Raw genomic sequence first — 24,613 nt, 5'->3', positions numbered from 1 at the left:
AAAGACTTTAAAAAAAACACATTTACTTTTAAATGTGTCAACAAGAAAATAAAGTTGAAATGGAAACTAATTTGTGCGTGAAGTTCTGTCATCACAAAAATATTTTAGTTTTTTATAATTCCCGCAGACTTCCTGCAATGATACTAAGTGACATGTCATTGAACACAGTGTTGCTCACCTTCTTTACTGGGCCAGGGACGGGTAGCGTTATGGGGAGACAGGGCCGCTGTTGTCTCATTTGTTGTTGAATCTGGTAAAAGGGGGGCGGCTACTGTGAACGATAATGCAGTAATAAGCAAAAGTAAGTGGGAAAAATAGAGCAAAAAGGCATAATGTAACTAGAAAAAGCTAAAATGTTGATACTAATGAAATTTTTAAAAGATATATTCAAATGTATATGTATGTATATGTATGTTTTTTTATTATAAATTGTTTTTTATTATAAATATTAAAGGACAGCTGGACAGCCCTGATGTAAATAGACAAAGACAGGTAGATAAGAGAAAAACAAGCTGTATTATTTATTATATAGTGGTGTTATTAAGGGCTTGTGTGTATATGTACATCAGTGGGACATCAGTTGGCACAGTATATGCATGCTGATTATAGTGGGCCGGTCCGGATCAAAAATTCCAGAGCCAAATTTTTATCAGTCTCCACCCTTGCTCCCCTCCCTCCTATTTTGTCCGTGCCAGCCGATTTGGATGCAGACAAGCAAGAGACAGCCTGGGCAAAGCAATGCTGAAGAATCACGGTAGGATCGTTTCAGAATTGTTAAACTGTGTGGAATTACCACTAATTGGCCTTCTCACCAAAAGTATACAGATGAATCCTGATAGAATTCGAATATAAAGCCTTCGGCATTTGAAGCAATCAAGATGAGTGACGTGGCTGCAGCTGTCAAAGTGAAGTGGAACTGCAAATTCACTGTTAAAGCATTGGAAGCAAAAATATCACAGCAAAAGGAAAGGAAAATAAAGAACCTCCATCAACTAACAAAGGAAGTTGAGCCACTAATGACTTCAAAGGAAAATGTCTCTGAGGCGCAATCAATCATATTTTCTAAGAGGCTCCCATACAACCTAGAGATAACTATTAGATTTGCTGTTTGGTTTGTATGCACTCATCATCACCTCTATCTCTGGATTAAGAATTTATCCACTGTGCATTTTCACTTCCTTGTCGTAATCCCTAAATTGTAGATACCCAAACAGGTCACTGTTTTGTAAGCCAAACTTGTCTTTTAAGGTTTGGAAACTCTGCAATTCTGAAAAAAATGAATTCTTAAGAGAGAAAGGTGCTTGTTTTGCGTGTGTCCCTCTGTTGGACACATGAGTAAAGACTGTCAGGCGTCTGTCTTGCAAATTGTGTAACTTGTAAGTATCCAACTAGTCTCCACATCCATTTAAAGAAAGACACCAAGTCAGAGGACACATTGGAGGAAACGCCAGAGAATCAGCACCTCCAAGTCCGAGTCCATGGTCCATGCCAGTGCCATCTCCGGGTCGGCAGGAAGAATTTAAACCCTGGAAATTCCCATCTTTGATGCTGATGTGGAATTGTTCATTGGGACTATGCAGCTGCCATAAAATAGATCCACATGCGTAGTACAACTCGGCTGGCCAAACACGTGACTGCCATAAAATAGGCCGACCAGATATACAAGTAGACGCGTTCTGCACATTCGTAGAACAGATTGCGTTTCCAGTATGGATTGCGTTGTGACAGTAGGTTTGGTCAGCTTCCGGTCCGTGGCCCTGTGTACACATCAACTGAAATGGTACCCCCTGCTGGATAAACAGTATGCACGTGAAAATTCTGCTCGAGACAGCCCGATTTCTTTCAAACTTGGAATATTGCCGTCCTGCGTCTCTGCCGAGTCGCGTGAACCTCGAATTGCGTAGGGCTCATTAAAATTTTCCAAATATTTCAACTTTCTTCTTAAATAGTCCTCATAAATTTTAATCTCGGAATATTATGACTTTATCCCCAACCTTATTGTCCAAAAATTGTCACTTTATCTTGTTTTGATTGTTTTTCTTAGTATTATGACTTAAAAAAAAATCTTGTATTTCAAAAGTCTAAACCACAATAAACCTTAATAATGAACAATATATTAAATCAATACTTCTGAGTATGACATCAAGGAATTTATTTAAGTAAAATGCAAAACAAATACAACAAAGACACATCACAAAGTAGTGTTTTTATTTTTTGTCAAGTTAATTCCCCACAGTATTCAAGTTGGTACACCCTGAAATGTCAATAGGCTGTATGGAAGACACATTTGTTCACATTACAGCTATCACACTTCATGATATATATTTATATATCATTTTTTACATACCTGTATTCAGTTTTTTGCGCAAATAAAACAAGTTGAAAGTTGCTCAAAATGGGAAGATTTCAATAATATATAAGCCAAATTTAAAAAGGTATTTTTTTTTACAATTGAATAGTTGCAGGATGCTGTAAAATGTACACAACCCTGACAAGAGTGCAAATACGTTAAAGCCATTTGAAGATATTGTTGAAAAATGCCAAGGTCACGGGATGGGTTGGCTTACAAATTTCAAACCATAAAAGAAAACATTTAATACACAACTCAGTTCATATAAAATGCTTGTTTAGGTACACTGTGCTCATTTATCTGGAAGATAAAGATTTAGATATATTATTTTTTTTAAATGAATGTCAGTAAAGTCATAGTTTACAGTCACTTTGAAAGAAGGGAAATATAGCTTTTTAAATGAACTTTTCTTAAATTCACCACAAATACAGTATGTTTTTAAAAAAAATGCATACTTGGAGCCGTAACAGACCATAATCATCACCAAACTGATACAGTGGTGTGAAAAAGTGTTTGCCCCCTTCCGGATTTCGTTTTTTTTTTTTTTGTTTTTCACACTTACGGTAAATGTTTCAGAGCAAACAAATTTAAATACTAGTCAATGACAACACAACTGAACACAAAAAGCAGTTTTTAAATGAAACCTTTTATTATTAAGGGAGAAAAGAATCCAAACCTACATGGCCCTGTGTGAAAAAGTGATTGCCCCCTAAACCTAATAACTGTTTGGGCCACCCTTAGCAGCAACACCTGCAATCAAGCGTTTGTAATAACTTGCAATGAGTCTTTTACAGCGCTGTGGAGGAATTTTGGCCGACTCTTCTTTACAGATTGTTGTAATTCAGCCACATTGTTTTCGAGGATGAACCGACTTTTTAAAGTCATACCACAGCATATCAATAGGATTCAGGTCAGGAGTTTGACTAGGCCACTCCAAAGTCTTCATTTGTTCTTCAACCATTCAGAGGTGGACTTGAGGTCACGAACAAATGGCTGGACATTAGCCTTCAGCAGAATTCATGGTTCTGTTTATCACAGCAAGGCCTTCCAGGACCTGAAGCAACAAAACAGCCCCAGACCATCACACTACCATCACCACATTTTACAGTTGGTATGATGTTCTTTTTCTGAAATGAAGCGGTACTTTTACACCACATGTAATGGGACACACACCTTCCAAAAAGTTCAACTTTTGTCCCATCAGGCCGCGGAGTATTTTCCCAAAGGTCTTGGAGATCATCAAGTTTTCAGGCAAAATTGAGACGAGCCTTGAAGTTCTTTTTGTTCAGCAGTGGTTTTTGCCTTGCAGGCTGTTTTTGCCCAGTGTCTTTCTTATGGTGGAGTCATAAACTCTGACCTTAACTGAGGCAAGTGAGGCCTGCAGTTCTCTGGAGGTTGTTGTGGGGTCTTTTGTGACTTCTTGGATGAGTCGTCGCTGCGCTCTTGGGGTCATTTTGGTTGGCCAGCTACTACTGGGAAAGTTCACCACTGTTCCATGTTAATGCCAGTTGTGCATAATGGCTCTCACTGTGGTTCGCTGGAGTCCCAAAGCTTTAGAAATGACTTTACAACCTTTTACATACGGATAAATCTCCATTAATCTCAGTTATATTTTAACAGGGGGGCCAACACTTTTTCCACACAGGGCCATGTAGGTTTGGATTTTTTTCTCCCTTTGGAATAAACATTTTAATTTAAAAACTGCATTTTGTGTTCAGTTGTGTTGCCATTGACTAGTAATTAAATTTGTTTGATGATCTGAAACATTTAAGTGTGACAAACATGCAAAAACATAAGAAATCAGGAAGGGAACTTTTTCACACCACTGTATAGCAGTCATTTCCTAGTTTCACATCATATTTAATATTATTTGTGGCTTTGGAAAAGCGGCTTTGGAAAAGCGGTTTTATATTACAAAGTAAATATGGCAACTTGATTTGAAAATGTTGCATAAATTGAAATAGGCATCCCAGGCCCTTGTGCATAAAAACAGTTCACTCTGACATTTAAACATAAATAGGTTTTTCGATGTGACTTCCTTTGTTCTATTCTCTGGCTTCTTGACTGTAATACTATAGCTAGACAAAGTCATCTTTTCTTATGCCATGCTCACAATGTGCTTTTGGTTGCACCACAGCATACACACACGTGAGGTCATTTCTTCATTTAGAAAAAAAAAATGCTGAAATACAGCCATGAGGATCCTGATATGACACCAATAAGCATATTTTCAGCAGTTTAGTGTCTGTTACACCCTCGAAAGGGAATCTTAATTGCATAATGGATTAAACATTAAAAAGTAGATTAAGAAACACTATATGCTCCTGCAGACACACACATGCACACATACCACATAACAATGTTTCAAGCGTTTTGGCTTATAGCAGCTGAGGATAGACTAAAGTGGTTGCAGGTTACATGAAGAGCTACAAAACATATTTGCCAACATGGTTCAAGGGGACGGGTCTGTGTGGTGTCTTTATACTTCTATTCACTGGTAACTTCATTCAACTAAAGCAAAAGGTACTGAGAGGTCTAATATTAGTAATGCCTAAGACTTTATAAAAGCGGTTAATAAGGTTGACGAAGCATAGGCTGGATGATGTGAATGAATAAGAAATGGTATACCCTTTCACTCAGTAATACACCCGTGCAGGCCGATGGTGCCTGACCGGCCCTTGACGTAGACGTGGCAGAGGCTTCCATTGGACCCGCAGGTAGCAGCGATGCCACAGTTCTTCAGAGTTGGGTTGAAGCAGGATGCCATGGTGTTGTTGGACTCCCGCAGAGGAAAAGGCTTCATGGTGGAAAGGATCAAGGCTAAGCAGTCTGCCACTTTCTTGTTGGGGGCACAGGCCAGCGCTGGAGTGTGGCCTGTAAAGGATAATGAGACATTACAAAATAAATGGCACAGCTGGAATTGACGCAATGGTGTTTTTGTTGTATGGAAAAACCTACTTCCAATATCTCTAATAGCAGCAATTTACTAAATTACAGACATCCAATTTCTTACTTCATTTATAAGAATACATTACAAATCAAGTTTTAGTTCTCTCTCTCTCTCTAGCAGGTGCTGCAACATACATGAACATTCAATTGCTGAAATTAGTTTTTGATTTTCTTGTGCCCAGCAGCAAGTATAATAATTTGCATATTCCAGTCATACCCACTAGGCTGTGTGAATGACGGAACTATGTCTATCCATCTACTGTAGGTCTATCAATCTACACTTCACTGATGGTACAAAGACATTAACTGTCCCAACGTATCTGCTAGCATTCCTTACCTTCACCATCCACAGCCATGACTGCTGCACCTATGCTAAGTAAAACCTGCACAACAGTTGTCAGACCTTTCCTCGCTGCGATGTGAAGGGGCCTGGACAAGGATGGCAGATTTATAGACTGTAACTCCAAAATGCATCATCGGCGATGAACATTATGCAAAAAAATAAAAATTAAAATTAAAATTAAAAATAATAATAATAAAAAAAAATCAGCCAGCTCACATTTGAAGTGCATTATTTGCTGCATTTATGAGGGAAGGATCATTGATTTCTCCAAGAAGCAACAGGGCGCACATCTCTTGTCCCTGCCGAATAAACCAGATTGAGGAGTCACATACGTGAGCCATATTGTTCAAATTTAAAATGACTTGAAGCTTTATTCCAAGACAATACAAAACTGCACATGTAAATTGTTGATCCACACATGCAAAAGTTTTTGTGAGTGCCAAATAATACATGCATGTGTGTTTTGTGTGTGACCTTAGTGCAGGCTAAGTGAAGGGCAGTGTTATTATTGACATCCGCGAGGGTCAGGTCTGGCTTCACCTTGTGCAGCAAAAATTCTGAAATGTATAAACAAAAACATACTTTCCATCTTCACGTGGTGTCTCGTGGCATGAATATTATTTCAGAATAATTATGGCGAGGACTTAAGCACGCACAAATTCAGGTACAATTATAGTCATGATGTCTGAACCTCTCAGACCTGGAAGCAAAATGGTGAGGAACACTAAAATGTTGACATACTCCTACTGTGTGGTTTTCTGCCTAACAATGACTTTACCACAGCTGACGGATCACGTACCGACAGCCATGGTATGTCCACAGTCAGCAGCAATCATCAGAGCAGAGCAGCCACTCTGGTCCACAGCGTTAACCTCTGCTCCCTGGGCCAGTACCAGTTGAAGCCCTGCAACATTTCCCGAGTAGGCAGCTGCATGCAGCGGGGTCCTGCAGTCATACAAAAAAAAAAAAAAAAAAAAAGACTATACACTTTATGTACAAACAGGAGGATAACAATTATGTTTATTACTATAAATACTATTAAACACATTATTGCCTGTGAAGCTAAAGAAAATAAGAGTGGAACTCACCTTCCTTTGACATCACTAATTTTAACTATTTGAGGGCCAACTGTCTTTACTAGAAGTCCAGCAACATCATCGTGTCCTTTAATTCTGCAGAAGCAACAAATATTGTTAAGAATTACTGCACATTCCTTGTATCACTCGTAGATTTAAAAAACAAAACTCCACTGGTGCTCACAGTGCACAGTGCAGTGGGTTGAATGAATTTCCTTCCTGGTTGCTCAAAAGTTTGTTTTCCAGTAAAATGCGTAAACATCCTTCATGACCTGGACAAGACACAAATGGAGAAATTACAACTGCAACATGTTCTATTTTCTGTAGAATTTAATTGGCTTGATTTGGATTTTTTCCTTTTTGTTCTGTTTTTTTCTTCCCCATGATCCTGCACAGGAGAAACAGTATGGCTAATAGATAGAAATGTTTTTTTCTTCCTTTCTGTAAGGATGTTCAGTCAATTACATTTTCTATTTAGCAATTACATTTTCTATTTAGCAATCAACCACAAATTTTATTTGTACCCATTTACATGGAAAATCCTGATGTCCTCACCATGGTAGCCAGCCCAGTGGGTGGGCGTGTAGCCTCTGTAATCCAACATGAAGTCCAGAGGATCTGCTTTCACTGCAGCTTGTAGCAGAGTGTGCAGTAGCTGTGTGTGGCCACGGGATGCAGCAAAATGCAGCGGCGTCCTTCCCTGAGAGTCCCTACACAGAGCAGAGGCACCATGCTCCAACAAAGCTGATGTACAGTCATCACTGCCCAACATAGCCTGCAGGGTGAGGATAGACAATATGATTTGAGACATTTAAATATTGCTAATGACACAGGGGACAAACACAATCACTTGTACTAATACTTCACACATACAGCTCGATGTAATGCAGTGAAGCCCTTTTTGTCCCCAGCATCCGGTTTTGCTCCTTTTTCCAACAGGATGTGCACACAATCAGTGTGACAACCCAAAGCTGCCAGCATGAGAGCTGTCCTGCAAAACAAACATACAAAACAATGAGCATAATTGGCTTCTGGAAAAGTAAGACCGCAAGACGAGATCTTGTCATCTCATTTGAGTAGCTCAGCCTAACTGACACATTTGAGCGATGGATCAAAATTAGCGCGTTTATATGCAGTGTGTTGTAGTTGTGAATTGTGTAGTCAAACGCGTAGGCAAGACTGTCAATCTGTAGAGAACGACTCAACATTACAAGAAATGTAGCAGCTCCCTTATATTCCTTGGGTGAGTCTTATTAAACCAGGACTGTATTACACAATACTTCTTAAAAATTATGTTTTACATTTATAAAATAAATAACAGATGGTCAATAACCGTACTTCATATATGTAATATTTGGGGGTTAGCTTGCATCCCAGCAGCTGTTGACCACGGGGCCTCCCTCTTCAGACAGAGTCCCCTGGTGGCTCTCTGCACCTCGGTGCATTCGTTACTGCCCGCTATCCCCAGCTTGGTCAGGACAATGCAGAGTGACCTGCCTGCAAAACCCCGACATCCCACCTCAATAGGCTCACCACGGGTGATCCAGCCTTGCCCCCTGCACGTCTCTGCCAGCTCCTGGTACTTAGCACGCTTACGCTCTTGTGCCTCGTTAATGCGCTCCTCCCAGGGCACGGTAAGCTCAACCATGAGAACCTGATTGGTGGAAATGGAGAAGACAACCATGTCTGGACGGAGGGTTGTTGAAGTAATGTGCTCGGGAAACTGCAGCTGCTTGCCAAGGTCTGCTCTCAGCTGCTAGTCTGTCGCTGAGGCGAGGGCACCAGTTGTGGAGCTTGGCTGTGGGATGTTTTACGCTCCAGCCTTAACAAAAGGTGATCCTCTTCCTTGGGTGGTGGCGTTTGCTGGCGGTTATGGCTGTAGCTATACGCCTCCTCTTGTGGCCCTCTGCTCTGCGTGGTCATGAGCCTCTTCCGCAGGATGACTTAACACGGCAAGAGGTTGCTTCTCGTCCTCCCTTCCATGTTTGTAATGCTTCTTCAGTCCTTGAAACTCACTCAGCAGTTGTTGGATTTGGGGTGTTTTTGTGATGTTAGTCACAAATTTGTGAGATTATTTGCTTGAAAAGAGTGATATTAAAGTGATCGACGGTTTACCTTACCAATGTCTACATGTTGCACACATTGTGTCTGTTTTTGATACATTGAGGTCCATTTTGTTGAGCTGTTTAAAATTAAAATAATGTTCAGTAAACATTTGCATAAAGCAAACATTGTCCAGTCTCATGGTGTTAAGAGACTTAAAAATGTTGAGAGGTACGCTTATAGATAAAAAAAAAAAAAATATATATATATATATATACATATACATACATATATATACACATATACATATATATACATATACATATATATATATATATATATATATATATATATACACATATATATACATACATATATATATATATATATATATATATATATACACATATATATACATACATATATATATATATATATATATATATATATATATATATATACATACATATACATATACATATACATATATATATATATATATATATATATATATATATATATATATATATATATATATATATATATATATACACACATACACACACACACACACACACACACACACACACACATATATATATACATATACACATATACATACATACACACACAGTATCTATCTGCAATCAACTGTGATTAAGTACGAGCTACAGTAACTATGGACAAAATGCAATACCATCTTTTATATTGCCTGAAATCTGAAGTCTTGTATGAATCATAAATAAGAAAATTACACAAAAAGTATGTGCTTACTGTCCCAGTGTGTCTGGGCTGTCGATTATGTCAGCACTCTGTTCTCTATTGACCAGCAAAAGCAGACAATCCATGTGGCCCTCAGAAGCTGCACAGGATGAACAGGTCAAGAATGAATCAAAATGGCAGTACAAGGTAAAAGAACAGCAGTTCGCCCAAGCCATGAGTCCTTTATCCACACACCTGCAGCATGGAGAGCTGTTCTCTTTTGTTTGTGCTCCTTCAGTATGCAGGAAACTTGATGATCAAGCAGTACCTCCACACATGAGGAAAAGCCTCTCTGAGCAGCGAGGTGGAGGGCAGTTTGACCTTCAGTGTCTCGTACGTCCAAACTCACTAATGTCTCACACAGCAGGCGCAGAGCCTCGCAATGACCGTAATATGCCTGTCAATGCAGCACATGCTTTGTAAGAGTCAATCATCCCATACGCAGGAGGGTAATAAACACATGGTGGCTTTGAACTACTCACAGCTAAGTGCAAAGGACTAAGTGGAACATTACTTTCAGCCTCTTCTAAACAGTTGAAAGAAATCTCCAGGAGCTTAAAAATTAAGGAAATTTGATTAAATAGGCAGAATACAAATCAAATCCTGCAATGAAAAAAGGTGCTACTGACCAGTTCCAGATGCTGCTTGTTACCGTAAGCTGCTGCATAGTGGACGGCACTATAACCTTTAGTATTCTTTACAGTCGGGTTTCCACCACTGTCCAGCAAATAGTCCAAACACCTGTACACAAAGGAACATCAGGAGCCTCACCTGCTTTTTTTTTTCCCTCACATGACGAGCCCTACAATAAATCTACAACTAACTGAGTTATGCTATATCGTGCGGTCACCAGCCACAACATTAAGTCAACCCACACAATCACTATTCAATACAAACACTTTACATACATAACTAATGGACACTGTCTGAGTCAAAATTAAATTATTTACTTGATAACAGTGGTATAGAACTGCTATTTATCATACCACTATTGTAGCTACATAAGGTAACCCAATAAAAGCAGAACTTTGATACATCTTGTGCAGGTCTACCAAAATGTTGCGGCTGGGCTGTTCTCATGATAAATGTGTGGCGTACAGAGAGGCTTCTTGTTCCTTTTCCACATTGCAATCAGCGCTCGGCTCCCCTCTGTGTATAACGAAAAGATGGACACTTTTAAACTTGAATATCAAACTTATAACAATCCTGAATTTGTGTGACGGTCATTGTCATTGTAGGGCTTTCAAATGTCTTACCCAACAAAAGTGTGTGAAGCTGCAGCATAGTGGAGAGGACTGCAGCCCATTAGGTCTAACTCGTTGACCTTGGAGCCGCCTCTCACCAGTGTGATTGTGCACTGGCTGTTTCCGCTGGCTGCAGCGTAGTGCAAAGGAGACCTAGAAGCCACAACAGCATGCAGATATGAGAACCAATCAACAACTATGCACCGTTCAAGTTCATTTTTGCTTACCTTCCCAAATGATCCTTTATATCCAGTTCAGCGCCACTACTTATCAGCAGGTTGAGACAGTCAACATTTCTGCCAAAAGAACAAGAAATATGTTAATTTGGAACTTCAACTATGACAATACAATGCAGTGTGTTTGTGTGTGTGTGCTTACCCTCCAGAGGCAACAGCGTGTAGACAGGTCCTACCAAAGTCATCCTGTGTGTTTATATCAAACCCAAAAGACAGCATCTGGGAGCTTGTCGGAGACTGCATGATGTTGTAATACTGGCCTATATGACACGCATGTAAGACATTTTAAAGAGCACTGTCATCAAATGTATAGAAAGTGTCCCTAAGGTGATGTACATGGAAGAGTTTCTCACCATTCGAGAGCAATTTGCGACAGCAGTCTGGAAAGCCGTACAGTGCAGCCAAGTGTAGCGGAAGCATCCCGTGAATCCCCTGTCTGCAAAGTACAGAAAAGACAACCAAAAGTCCTTCGAGAAATACACTATTAAGACAAAATAATTGGAATACGGGCAGTGCAAAATGGAAGAAAATATGGTCTTCTTTCACACCAAATTCATCAAACCATGTCTTTAGGGACCATGCTTAGGGCACAGTCATGTTGGAAGAGAAAAGAGGCTACAAGCTGTAAGTTATATAGTCGTAGAATTGAGATCTGGAGCGAACAAAGGTCTCTATCCCAATTAATTTAAAGTGGAATCTTGTTTTTTTGTCATTAATCTGTTCACCCAGAAATATTAACAAGAAACACATTTTAGAGAATAATTATAGCTGTACATGCAGAAAACAAACGAACTGCCGTACATATAAATGCCCAACTAAATGGATAAATGAATATTTTACATGACGTCTACCTTTATTGAAGACTAGCAAAAACAGATGAGTGGAGGGAGGGGGTGAGGGCCAGACGGATGAACCACATGGAAGAAAGAGCCATGCAGATGCTGTTTCACTGTAGTCGATTACATATACTTGCTCTCTTGAACTTTATTGTAAACTTCAGCAGCAGTTACAGTCATTACACACACACACGGCCCGGATCAATTTCTGTTCTGTGTCTCCGTTAAGCCATTCCTCCTGCAACCTTTGTTAACTAAGGAACCTTTACATTAAAATCCTATTGTAACAGACGCTACTGTTCTTGTAGGAAATTGATTTGTGCATCAAACTATATCATAATTCTTTTTCTTCAATACAATAGTGTTTCTCACCTTCTTTATCAAAATTCTGGCACTTGCAACTTGTTGTGCAGCCGTATTTCATAAAAATATTTTTTTAAAGCGGATTCCTCAGAAATATGCAGTGCTCTTGAATGTCTCATATAGGAAGAAGAAAGATTCTATGAACAAAACCATCCACGCAAATTATTAAAAGGATTCCCTGGCTGGAATCTGTTTATAGTGTCCCAACCCTGAAAGATGACTATCCATTCTTCACAGAGACTGAGTCACCAACATGTGGATGCTTTGTTTGGTCACTGGATTCCATGGACTTGTTTGTTACACGCACTGTTTGGCACGACTATGCCAAAAACCAAACCCTACACAACCGCGGCATACAAATAACAAGGTTCCACTGTATTTACAGTAGTTTGTCACAAGGGTGTCTGTCCATAATAAATACTGTATAATATGACTTACAGTACCTGGCTTTGTCAGCACCATTAGTAAGCAGAGTGCTGATCAACAACTCCTGACCATATCGGGCGGCAACATGAAGAGGAGTGTTCCCACATATGTCAACACAGTCGATTTCACTTCCTGGGAAAAGGTAGAAGGGAGAGCGTTGTAGAATTTAGTGGCATGCCATCATATTCTGAGTGACAACGCATGCTGAAGTTAAAGTACATGTATGTAAACAACTGCAACATTTACGTTACCATTTTGTATAAGAATCTGGGAGCCTGTGAAGCGGCCATGCATAGCAGCCATATGCAAAGGGATCTTCCCATTTTTATTCTGTAGAGAAAGTTATTTAAAGAGTCAGAAGCCATGACAGGACCTGATTTTTCAATTTGTTCTATATTTTGTGTTTACCTGCATGTTGACATCAGCACCATTGTTAATGAGCAGCTCGACACACAGCACGCCGGTGGAGGAGGCAGCAGCCATATGCAGCGGAGTGCTATTTTGGTGGTTGGGCTGGTTGATGTTGGCACCGCAGTTGACCAGCTCAGTGGCCACACTGTCTTGGCCTGTGTGGCAGGCCATGTGGAGAGCTGTGTTGCCATACGTGTTGGCTTCATCAGTCTGGGAGGGAGAAGAGGGCAAAAACAAATCAATGTCACATGACCTAACACGAGCTCCGTTCAGGAAGCATCATAGGGCACATTTGCTTTTTCTGTGGTGTCATATTCCAAAAACACCAAGCCTCAACAAGGAGCGTAAAGAGAAGAAGAATGGAAAAGAAGAAAATACACCGGAAACAATGTGAAGTAAGCAGACTCGCATTTAAAGCCGTAAAACTCCAGCGTCATCATCGGCACCATTACTTTTTAATCAAAGTTAAGGCAAGTGGAAGAGTTTGAAAGTTTTACAGTGGTTACCTTCTTTTTATACTTTCATAACAAGCAAGTGTTTAGATGCCTATGACACATCTGCTTATTGTATTCACTTCTTTTTACACCTGTAAAACAAGAATGTTATTTGAAAATTGCATGTATGATTTAAAGATGGCATCACTTTCACTGGTAGACTGGATTATGTGGAAAAATACTGTAGTTTCCAAATTTGAAAAAAAGGTTTTCGAATACAAATATGGAAAAAATTACACATTACCTCCACTCCCAGTTTCAACAGATATTTGACCACATCTAAATGTCCACTGATGGCTGCAGCATGGAGAGGAGTGTAGCCACGTTTGTCTTTGCATGTTACATCCGCACTGTGAGACACCAGCATCTTCACAACATCCAAATGTCCTAGAAAAATGAGGCAAGGTTTACTACAAACATCTGGTATGCACACACACACACACATCACAACACGCCCCATTTCACATGCTAGTATTACTGTATGTGCTAGTCTTATTGTAATTCCTAGGCAATACCTGCCTACTATTAGGTTTATTGTTGTGTAGAGTGAGGATGTGAGAGAGCAGTTATCATAAGAGATCTCTGTTAAGACTCGTGTTAACACGCATGAAGAGAGCTGTTGACTTGTGATCACGTTATTGCTAGGAGTAAACAACCCCTACAGGCGCAGATTGTACCACGCACACACAATTTATTTTTAGTTGCCTGGAAAACAGTAACCTTTGTGTTTAAAGGGTCACAGGGAAGTTTCCAGAATTTTATGGATCACTTGTGTATGCAGATTTTCCAGTGAGTTTTTATTTTGAAGTTTGTACTTTTGGTGGTTAGGAAGCAGAAGTTAGGCAAATGTGACAATAAATGTATCCCATCGTCCCTTATGTCATACAAAAGATAATAGCACAGGGGTCTCAAACTCAATTTCACTGGGGGCCAGTGGAGGTGGAATCTGGGTGAGGCTGGGCCGCATCAAGTATTGGGCGTAGGGCTGGGAATCTCAGGGTACTTCACGATACAATTCACAATACATCCATGTGATAACACCACTGTTAGTTCAGTGTTGGTGTTTACTTGCCCCTGTAAGTGTATAAGTAACACTGAGCTTGCCCGGATGTTGCGGGCTGCAGTTATACTATTCTTTGATGTCCAGTCGCGGGCTGAAAGATGCGATTTGGTGGACCGCAAATGGCCCGTGGGCCGCGAGTTTGAGACCCCTGTAATAGCACAAGTTCTTTACGAGTTCTGAATTTCTGTTCAACACCCCTTACCAAGATATGCAGCCCAGTGTATCGGCTGCCTTTCCTTTTTGTCTTTGGTGCTCACGCTGGCACCTTTGCTGAGAAGCAATTTCACCATCTGCAGGAAGAAAAACACTTACTGAGCACCTTTTCTATATAGTAGCTGTAGCTTGGCCCTGAATAAGCAGATGTGCAAGTATAGAAAAAGGGTCCTTTTAGTGGTACCATTAAAAGAGAGAATATTGTCCACCAACAACACAAACAATATTACAGCTGTTTAACCTGAATCAACAATCAGTAAGCACACATCAGTGATTAGTGTACCTCCCCGTGTCCACAGTGTGCTGCGTGATGCAAGGGTGTTCTTCCTGATCGGTCATAAACATCCAGGCTGCACACATCAGGTATCAGCGATTCAGCACAGCCTATAGCCCAGTTTGCCGCCGCCATGTGTAACGGTGTATGCCAGAATTTGTCCCGTGTGTTGATCTCTGCACTGTGCTTTAGGAGCAGCTCCACAGCCTTCTAAGTAAAAGGAAAAACAAAGAAATAGGAAAGTGAAATGACAGTTAAGAGTCTTGTGATCCTTATAATATTCCCCAATAAAAGAGGAGCATACTTCATTCCTGGATGCAGCTGCGCGATGTAAAGGTGTCAGCAAACCCTGGTCCTTAGCATTAACATTGGCACCTGTTAGAAAGCAAAAATGGCTTTTATGTTTGTTTGTTGTTGGGTTTTTTTTAATTCATGGTATTGAGTTATTTCAACATTTACCTGCAGTGATAAGAAGTTCCATAATGTCAATGTCACCCAAATAAGCAGCAGCATGAAGAGGTGTGCTTTGTTCATGGTCCTTTGGGAAACATGATGGGAACATTCACTTACTTAACAAATGATGTAACTTTATTAAACTATATGGAATAATATTATTACCAATGAAGTGACATCTTCTCCATGGCTCAACAAAAACGTCACTTCTTCAGCATTTCGGCCGAAAATAGCCTGGACCAACGGACACTGAAAGACAAATTTGACATGAGGCAATTAGCTCTAGTCATAGTACTATGTGGTAGTTGCAGACGTTTATTAATCATTTTATACCATAAAAATAAAAGTGCACAAGCATCCTTGTAAGCCAATTGTTATACAGTAACCCTCCAAAACTGAAAATAAATCAAACATTGACAACAAAGAACAATACATGGAACTCTTAAGTAAAATAGTATTTACCTTTTTTCAAGTTTGTTAGGCATGCCACTTTTGTTTTTGACTGTAGTCCTCAGAAAATAACGGAAGTGCAGATTGAAAACAGAATTTTATGAATGATCTAAGGGTATGGGTGTTTTTTGTGCTTCCAAGCTTAGACCGAAAGAAACAGTCACATTGCAGAAAAGACAGAGGTATTATTAAATCTGCTGTGCCGCCATTAGTCATTTACTAATTATGATTTGAATAAAATTTAGCTGTGTGCCGTTCGCAAACTTTGCTCGACATGTCGTCAAGTCAGCCAGTCAGTTATTTGTAGTACTCCAAAAAGCTTCTCTCCTTTAAAGTTAGCGAACAGCCAATTTTTATTTTGTACAATGTTATAGACTTACTTGGTCCTTGATGTTTCTACACTCCATTGCCCCAATTCTCCTGGTGGCTCTTTCAGTCACACTGTCGTTGCGTACATGTTACTCGTTAGCCGTGGCTTGTTAGCGAGTCAATTTGTGGTGTCGGTCAAGTCTCGCGAGACGTCGCAACAACATGAACAGAAGTGTGAGCGTAAAATGACTTTTAAGGGTCCAGCATAATTATGACAGTTGCCTGACATTTATCGTCATTTATCTGTTCATCCTTTTTAACACATATGATTCAGAATCAGTTATTCTCTTTATTAGTTGACGCCCAGTGTGCAATAATATAATAAAACAGCGTAACATGATCAAAAATTAAAGGACGTATACTTTGGATGTCGTATATATATATATATATATGTATATATATATATATATATATATATATATATATATATATATATATATAATTTCATATCAATACATGAACCTGTGAGCCTCTTGCCCGTACCAACATGGCGGTTTGTGACAGTTACGGCGTTCTTCTTCTTTTATGGCGTGTGACACTCATCGTAAAAGTTGTATTACCGCCACCTATTGAGCGTACTGTGAACCAGATATCCTAATTCCCTCTCACATTACGGTACTAGTACTACATTCACAAATACATCATATATTTGTACCAACATATACAAAAAAAATCGATTCGATTAACCAACCCTAACTACTCTAAGAACTTTACTAGAATCTTCTGTTTGATGTTACGAACATAGACTTGTCCCTGACTTCGTCGAGCAACTTTTCTCTTGGCCTGATGCATTTCACACAATGCAGAATTACATGTTGTACTACTTTTTTCAACAGGTGAAGTGTTTTATTTAATTTTGTCTGTCCGAGTCTGGTCCGATATATGCTCCCGTCGTCTTTTGTGCTCCCTCTGCCTGCCCTTCCCGTGCTTACACAGCTTGAAAGTGAGTATACAGTACGTGATAACCACTGTCTGCCAGCGTTGATACTACCAGTCCTGTTCTTTGAATTTATACAGTAAGTGTCCACGCATTGACCATTGTTACCACCAGCGATGTTCTTCGAATTTATACAGGAAGTGCCCACGCATTGACCAATCAGAGTACTGCGAGTGTTATGAGCATGCGCGGTGACGTTAACTTAAAGTTGACATGGAATGCGCCTGAAAGGCACGGGCGTGCTTGAGTTTAGATAAACGTCTCATTCCATTTGGACATAAAATTTATCCTCATGGTTTTTTTTGGATGTCGGACTTCATTGTTGAAATACACTATTATTGGATCGTCCATACAGTGTAACCAGGTAAGGTTGTTGTACTTGGTAAGGGTCAAGTTGGTGATACAGTCCAGGAAGCTAACACATAGCACAAGTTAGCTTGTGTATTTTACAGTGAGAAAGTAGTGTCTGGGCTAGCCGTCTAGTTTTAGTTTTGAAGGTTATATTATTTTTTTCGCCAAGTGTAAGTACCGTTCACCAATATGGGCATGTTGTTTTTCCCATTTCCCGTTGTTTTTCCACTTTCCTGGACTAGAGGTCAGACTTGCTTTAATGCCAGAAGTCCTAGATAAAACTCAATCAACCCCTTTATTAACAGTAGAAGCCACCGCCGCCGTTGGCTTGTAGCTGTCAAACATTGAATGCACGTTCAATGACTGATGTGGATTAAAACATTTACATGCTACGTTGTTGAAACGATTTCAAAGTGCTGCTGAAACTGGTAGTGGAAATGTCATATGCCTCGCTTCTTTTGAAAATACAGGTGTTGGCTTAAAGTGACCATGCGTCATTTGTGTTAATGCTGTAATCTTGGTAGACCTGTTATTCCCCTTTCAAATTAGTAGTCATTTAAATAACATGATGGAAATGTCTTTATTAAGGGAGTGGTGAGATTGTTTGTGGTTGGTTTTGCAGTAAAACTTATTAGGTACTTGGGGATTGCCAAGGCTTTAGAAATAAAATGTTGTTGATGGTAATGGTTTTGTTTATTATTTTCACTTAAACAGATACAGTATGTAATGGATGATATATAATGCCGTATTTTAGTTTTTTGGTTACGCTTTTGTTATGTTAACTAGAGCAAGCAAGCCTGAATTTCCTTAATTTGTTTTCTTTTTTCCTGTTTGCACTTGGATTCCTTTGACGACATTCGAAAGAAAGGTGTTTGGCTCTATTGTTGTAACATTAGAGGCCACTTGTTCGTTTGGGAGTTGCCGCAGATGTGCACTTGTGATTTGTAAAAGCTGTCCACGGTAGATAAAGTCGCCTATCTCGCGGTTTTTTTTTGTTGCTTATTTATTCTTTTATATTTAGAAGCTTGGTCCTGCTTTCATTTAGTGTAAGTGTATGCTTTTCTCAAACATGACATGCTAGGTAGGGACACCTTTTTGGCTTTTGATAGTTTGCAAGAATCCAGTCAATTGTTTAATGCTGCTCACATAAGAAGATGAAGAGATTAGTGCTGACACATAAGATATGTTCTAGACTGGAATCCAGTGCATGACACTCTTATTAGCCCTACTAGAATAACACTGTTGTGCAGATAAGAAATGTTACTTTTAATTATAATTCTTTAAAACAGGGTATGCCCGGGGTCTTATGAAGTCTAAAACCCAATCATTTGAATTTAAGGACTTTTAAAATGTCAAAATTTTTTATAAAATGTCTTAAATATGATTTTGAAAAGTATTAAATATGTATTAACATTACTTTTATTTAAAACAAATGCATAAACTTGAGTCTCGCTTTTTACCCTTTTTTTTAGATTTTTGAGGAATCTATAACATAACTACAAACATATATAGATATATATAGATAAAAGTTAGTTCACAATAGAGAGGCGTCTGTTTTTTTTAGTTCGGTAAAATTGCCATCCGAGCATGTGCAAAAGTTTGTATGTGAATCTACTTTAAATCTACTAAATAATAGGGGTGTCCCAATACAACTTTTTTCGCTTCCGATCCGATACTGATATTGCAGCCTTGAAGATGGGTGATACCAATATCAATCCGATATCAGCTTGTATCATACATACTTCTATTACGTATTTTGTAGTGTGGAATCATGGTAGAAAAATCTTGATCGAGTGATATTACTCAAATAGAGAGAAATAATAGGCAACAAAAGAAAAGAGAAAAACTGACCAATTAACTTCCTTATGCATCTGGGGTATAGTTTTATCCACAATGTAGTGGCAGCTAGGCATAATAAATCAAGGTTCCAGGTGCTCAGTTAAGCATTTAAACACGACTTTACTCACCACCGACCGGGGCTGGTCATCTTTTCTGTTACAGCTGATGACTTCTTGTTGTCCCGCGGGAGTTTCCCGTGTAATGCGTCTTCAAATGCGCAATAACTTTGGTCGTATTAAACTTGCCCGATTCTGTGCCACCACGGGAAACTTGTGCATGACAAGTGTTGCACTCCGCTGCCAACCTCATTTTCGGACTTAAACAAAAAATACACATGGCCGACATCACTCCAATTCTATGCCTAACACGTTAGCACACGCTGTTGTTGTGATCACATGGGCGCTATCATATTTAGTGTAGCCATATTGTACTAAAAAGCCAGGACAGAGATACTGTAAGTTTACCGCTTTCTTACATGGCAATAAATCCTTTTTCCAGTTTTATGGTTGACGCTCCAAATTTTACAGCCATGGTGTGTGCAGGACACCATCTTGGCTCCCGTTGTCACAACCCCACACAGATTTAATCTGATCAAAGTAATTAATAATAAAAAGTGACTTTTGTTGGCACCCTTTGCAAGCGTGTGCAGAACACCGTGAGTGCTCTCTGTAGAAAAATACCTGTTAATCAATACAAGAAATTGAAAAGTGTGGAGAATTGCCCCCTTGTGTTCAATTTCACGCGTAAAAATAATGAGCCGACAGTGAGACACCATGCCTACAGATGGTCATTGTAAACTTTTATGCTTATATAGAGATGCATAGATAACATTGCAGAGGAAGTGACTATTTTCTGGAGGACTGAAGGGAGAAGTGTCCCCATTATCTCATAGTCATGTGCTCGCTCTGTGCCAGAGAACAGAACAGTGTTTCAAGGTCCTGCACTTTGCCTGGAATGACGTTACACATTTCATCCTTGGATTGCTGAGTTCAAAGAATAAGTAGTGGCGAGCAAAAGTGCATGATAGGAAGGGTGCCAGGGGAAGGAAAACATTGGCATCATTTACCAGTTCCCCTTTTTTCTAATCACGAGTTTTATATTCAACTGAGATAAAGGAGAAGACATTGTTGCAGAGTCGTGCTTTTTTAAATTTTTTACAGGAAATTACTTCACTCTGGCAAAAAGAAATGTACACATGCTTCCACTGTGTTGCCACTGGATGCATTTTACAAATAAAGACTGTGTAAAATAAGACAAATACTGCAATATGCAACACAATTTAAATATGCTGTACATGCCATATTTATTTTAAACACTTTGCCTCAACAAAATAGTCATGAAATAAATCACGACCAGTTGTCAACTAAAATAACATGTTGTCCTACTTGCAACACGTAAGACAGATTAGACTTAATAAATTCACAAATAAGAATCAAATTAAAGAATGTGGACAGAATGTAAAAATTACTATTTGGAAAGCTGCTAATTTCTGCGTGGCACAAACATAGAAATGAAAACAACGTATGGCAAGCTGCACTAATACAAGCAGTGAAATATATAATAAACTGCACTCATTCAGCATGTCACCAACAGTTGCTTGTTATTTTGCTGCATAAACGAAACATATTAGATTAGAAGTATTGAAGGAAGCCGCCTTTCTCCCGCTTCAAATAACCAATGCTTTCATTGCAGATTGCCAGGGATGTCACAAGATCTCGTGTCACAAGATCTCGCAAGATTAAAACGTGACAAGATTTCTTGTTCAGAAAAAAAAATGTCTCATGGGCACTCGACCCGAGGCAATAATAAATACGTAAATGAAAATTAACTGCATAATTTTTCCGGCCTCAATATATTGCCATGTGCATGTGTGTCTGTTTTCCTTGTCTCTCGCCTCCCAAACAAACAGTAACGAGGGTTCACTCTGTGCATTTGTTTCAGCACCTTCGCGTGTTTGTTCCAGAGAACAATGGCATGAACAGGGTGAGCCCTTTTGTCAGTCATACAGTTTGTCTTGGTGGGTGGAGGTGGGGCCAGTAGCATACAGACAGAGTGCAGAAGAGTGTAACGTGTAACGTAACGTGTAACGTAACGTGTAACGTAGTAGAAATGAAATTATTATATTGTCACACATTTTTGAATTGTGCTTTTCTTTAAAGTAATGTTAAAATCTTGTCTCGTCTCATTCTCGCAGACCTGAAGCTCGTTTGTCATCTCAATCTTGTGACACCCCTACAAATTGCATATTTTTACCAGCCTGCATCTCTGTGGAACACAACGCCATCACTCATGCGCTGACATCATTATAGGCAGAAGAACCGATATGTAATTTTTAACGGTTGGCGAATATTATGGGACATTCCTACACGGGATGAAAGCACTTCATATTTTCCAGCCATATTAGCTTTGGCAGCAACATGCAAAATTTGTATCTCCTACTGCAACACATTCTAAAAACAGTATGTTGTATTTTACTAATGCACCATATTTTGCCATTCAAAGTATTTAGGGGATTACAGCATATTATTTTAAGTAAATGTATTATAATTGTACTGTATGTATTTACTGTACATTAATGTGCTCAACCTTACTAAATTCTCATACATATTGAAAAAAATACATCTTGCAGTTTTTCCACAAACAACACTACAGTACCTATTTCTTATTTCCCAGATTGTGTGTGTTCCTTTTGTTAGGCTGAAAGTCATCCCTCAAATTCCCAGCGATCTGTCAGCCTGCTCTGATGAAGGAACAGCAGGATGGAGACCTCTTCCAAGGTAACCGATTACAACAACAGAAACACGAGCACCACATTACACGCGCACACGCACGCACATATTAGACATTAAAGCAGTAAAGCATAATACTGTGTGCTGCCACAAAGGCTTGAAACAATATTTTTTTATAGTCATGTGTAACTATATAAATCATGTGAAACAATAAGTACATCTTATGGAAATAGGATGCATTTCCCAACATTAAAAAGGCCAACTTTTTACATCTCACCTACAAAAAGGTGACATACAGTATTCAGCCTAATAAAAGGGAAATTATCTTAAGTATTAATACATGTACAATAAGTGTCCATATTGCACATACAGTTGAAACCAGAAGTGTACATACCGGTACACTGTGTAAAAAGACATACCGTGGAACCTCGGCTCATTAATTTGTTCAAAAAGGTCAGATGAAAACCAAGGCAATTTTTCCTATAGGACATAATGTAAATCCAATGAATCTGTTCCAGACACCTAAAAATATGAACAAAAATACATCTTATATAGCGTAATTATGTTCAGCAGAAAACAATGCAAAATGATTATAAACGATTATAAATGATTATAAAGAATGGATTGAACTAATTGTTGAAGCAGACTTCACATAGATCCTGGCAAGATCAAATTCAGTAGTGTTTCTCACCTTCTTCATCAACTTTCTTTTTCCTCATGACAAGTTATTTAGCAGTCACACTCAATAAAAAATACAAGAACAGTTAGTCAGCAACGTGTAGGGTGCTTAGTTTGGTTAACGATTCAGTCCAAGGCAAATGGACCAGTTTAAGTGCAATGTTGTAGGAAAACTGAGACAATGTACGAAAACCGGGCAAAATTCCTTTCCATTCCATTTTCTTCCGCTTATTTGGGTCCGGGTCGCAGGGGCATCAGTCTTGGTAGGCAAGTCCAGATTTACCGGTCCCCGGCCACCTCTTCCAGTTCCACCGGGAGGACCTTAAGGCTTTTCCAGACCAGTTGTGAGACATAATCCCTCCAGCGTGTCCTAGGTCTGTCCCAGAGCCTTCTCCCGGCTGCCCGGAACACCTCACCAGAGAGGCGTCCGGGAGGTATCAGGACTAGATGCCCGAGCCACCTCAACTGGCTCCTCTAAATGTGATGGAGCAGCAGCTCTACTCTGAGCCCCTCCCGGGTGACTGAGCTCCTCACCCTATCTCTTAGGGTGAGTCCAGCCACCCTACGAAGGAAACTAATTTCAGCCACTTGTATGCGCAATCTCGTTCTTTTGTGTGAGGGTGGGAACATAGATCGCCTGGTAAATTGAGAGCTTTGCCTTCCGGCTCAACTCTCTCTTCACTACGACGACGGTCCGGTACAGCGACCAGATTAGTGGGCCGAGCCGCCTGTCGACCTCACACTCCAACCTTCCCTCACTTGTGAACAAGACCCTGAGATACTTGAAGTCCTCCACCTGGGGCAAGACCTTGCTCCCAACCCGGAGGGTGCAATCCATCCTTTGACTGATTAGTTGAGATATTTTTCCCATTTCTTTCACTAATCTATTTTTTAATGTTCAGTCCAATTTGGGAGCTAAAATACATAGTAGTTTGCTTTATCTGTGCAGGGATTTGACACATGTTACTTTGTTAGTTCTCTCACTTCCAGTGTGATTTTTAGAAATCTGATGTCAGAATGATGTGACATTTAAAAGAAAAAAAAACAGATAAAGGAAGGAAGAGGCATATAATGGCGGCATCATCAGTCGGTCAGGGAACAGTGGACTTTGGCACTAGCAATGAGGCAGATATGAAGGAACGAAAGCAGGAAAGGGCTGAACTCAGTAAGTACAGGTATATGAAACAAGACAAGAAGGAATGTGACTTTTTTCCAGCATTATTTGACAATGTTGAGCGAAAAATGTTTGGTTTAACTCACCTCTTCTCAGAAAGGTAGCCAATCATACATTCCTCTTTTCTTCTGTAATCAAAACAATCTGAAAAAGCATATGGGTTTGTTGTTACCCAATGAGATATTAAATATGATCAATTTCTTGCTATGGGGTTCAGAATACTACATACTCTCTTTATCACTAACTTAACTTTTTTTACTTGTTTTTTTAGAGGACTCCTCTCATGGGGACATTCAGACAAACCAGTACAGCTCTATCTCACCTCCCTCTTCACCAGTGGGCTCAGAGGAGCCCTTGTCCACATACTTTGAAGAGAAAGTGCACATTCCTGAAAATGTCAACCAGGTACTGACTGGCCACCACTTTTAAAACAGAGATCTTATCAGGTTCTCTGTAGAATGATTCTTGTTATGTTTTTTGATTATGTGTATTCTGGAGCCAAAGTAATTGGGGAGGGAAAAGTCAGTCGTCTTCTTGTCTTGTTTTTCAG

At 39.5% G+C, this 24,613-nt stretch overlaps 2 protein-coding genes across 6 annotated transcripts in view; one reads left to right on the top strand and one right to left on the bottom strand.

The window, feature by feature from the left end:
• Positions 1 to 2,198: 2,198 nt before the first annotated feature.
• ankrd52b (ankyrin repeat domain 52b) lies at positions 2,199 to 16,483 on the bottom strand. Of its 4 annotated transcripts, XM_054784910.1 has the most exons (28): positions 16,367 to 16,483; positions 15,702 to 15,785; positions 15,543 to 15,621; positions 15,388 to 15,458; positions 15,093 to 15,293; positions 14,799 to 14,886; positions 13,778 to 13,920; positions 13,037 to 13,249; positions 12,880 to 12,958; positions 12,646 to 12,760; positions 11,357 to 11,439; positions 11,146 to 11,263; positions 10,995 to 11,063; positions 10,780 to 10,920; positions 10,622 to 10,672; positions 10,153 to 10,264; positions 10,006 to 10,077; positions 9,719 to 9,920; positions 9,536 to 9,623; positions 7,592 to 7,709; positions 7,274 to 7,493; positions 6,903 to 6,990; positions 6,731 to 6,814; positions 6,442 to 6,587; positions 6,117 to 6,199; positions 5,859 to 5,941; positions 5,637 to 5,728; positions 2,199 to 5,224 (listed from the first exon to the last, which is right to left on the bottom strand). In XM_054784910.1, the coding sequence occupies exons 1-28, from the start codon at positions 16,391 to 16,393 to the stop codon at positions 4,983 to 4,985; spliced, it is 3,192 nt and encodes a 1,063-aa protein (XP_054640885.1). In that variant the 5' UTR covers positions 16,394 to 16,483; the 3' UTR covers positions 2,199 to 4,982. The 4 variants fall into 4 exon arrangements, 3 of the variants coding, with proteins under 3 accessions (XP_054640885.1, XP_054640886.1, XP_054640887.1); XR_008572248.1 differs by lacking the exon at positions 6,117 to 6,199 and having other exon boundaries at positions 5,168 to 5,224; XM_054784911.1 differs by lacking the exons at positions 2,199 to 5,224; positions 5,637 to 5,728; positions 5,859 to 5,941; ... (1 more) ...; positions 6,442 to 6,587; positions 6,731 to 6,814 and having other exon boundaries at positions 6,984 to 7,106.
• Positions 16,484 to 17,481: 998 nt separating this feature from the next.
• slc11a2 (solute carrier family 11 member 2) overlaps positions 17,482 to 24,613 on the top strand; it is a 20,425-nt gene continuing 13,293 nt past the window's right edge. Inside the window, exons 1-4 of one of the 2 annotated variants that reach the window (XM_054785008.1) lie at positions 17,482 to 17,656; positions 21,424 to 21,465; positions 22,179 to 22,259; positions 24,335 to 24,468. In XM_054785008.1, the coding sequence (XP_054640983.1) occupies positions 22,226 to 22,259; positions 24,335 to 24,468 (168 nt within the window). In that variant the 5' untranslated portion in view covers positions 17,482 to 17,656; positions 21,424 to 21,465; positions 22,179 to 22,225. The remainder of the gene's footprint in view (positions 17,657 to 21,423; positions 21,466 to 22,178; positions 22,260 to 24,334; positions 24,469 to 24,613) is intronic. The other variant, XM_054785007.1, reaches the window with a different exon arrangement.

Source organism: Dunckerocampus dactyliophorus, chromosome 8, assembly GCF_027744805.1.
Source record: "Dunckerocampus dactyliophorus isolate RoL2022-P2 chromosome 8, RoL_Ddac_1.1, whole genome shotgun sequence".
Classification (NCBI taxonomy): Eukaryota; Metazoa; Chordata; class Actinopteri; order Syngnathiformes; family Syngnathidae; genus Dunckerocampus; species Dunckerocampus dactyliophorus.
The sequence above is the reverse complement of the archived record's forward strand: the minus strand, read 5'-3'. Positions and strand labels throughout refer to the sequence as shown.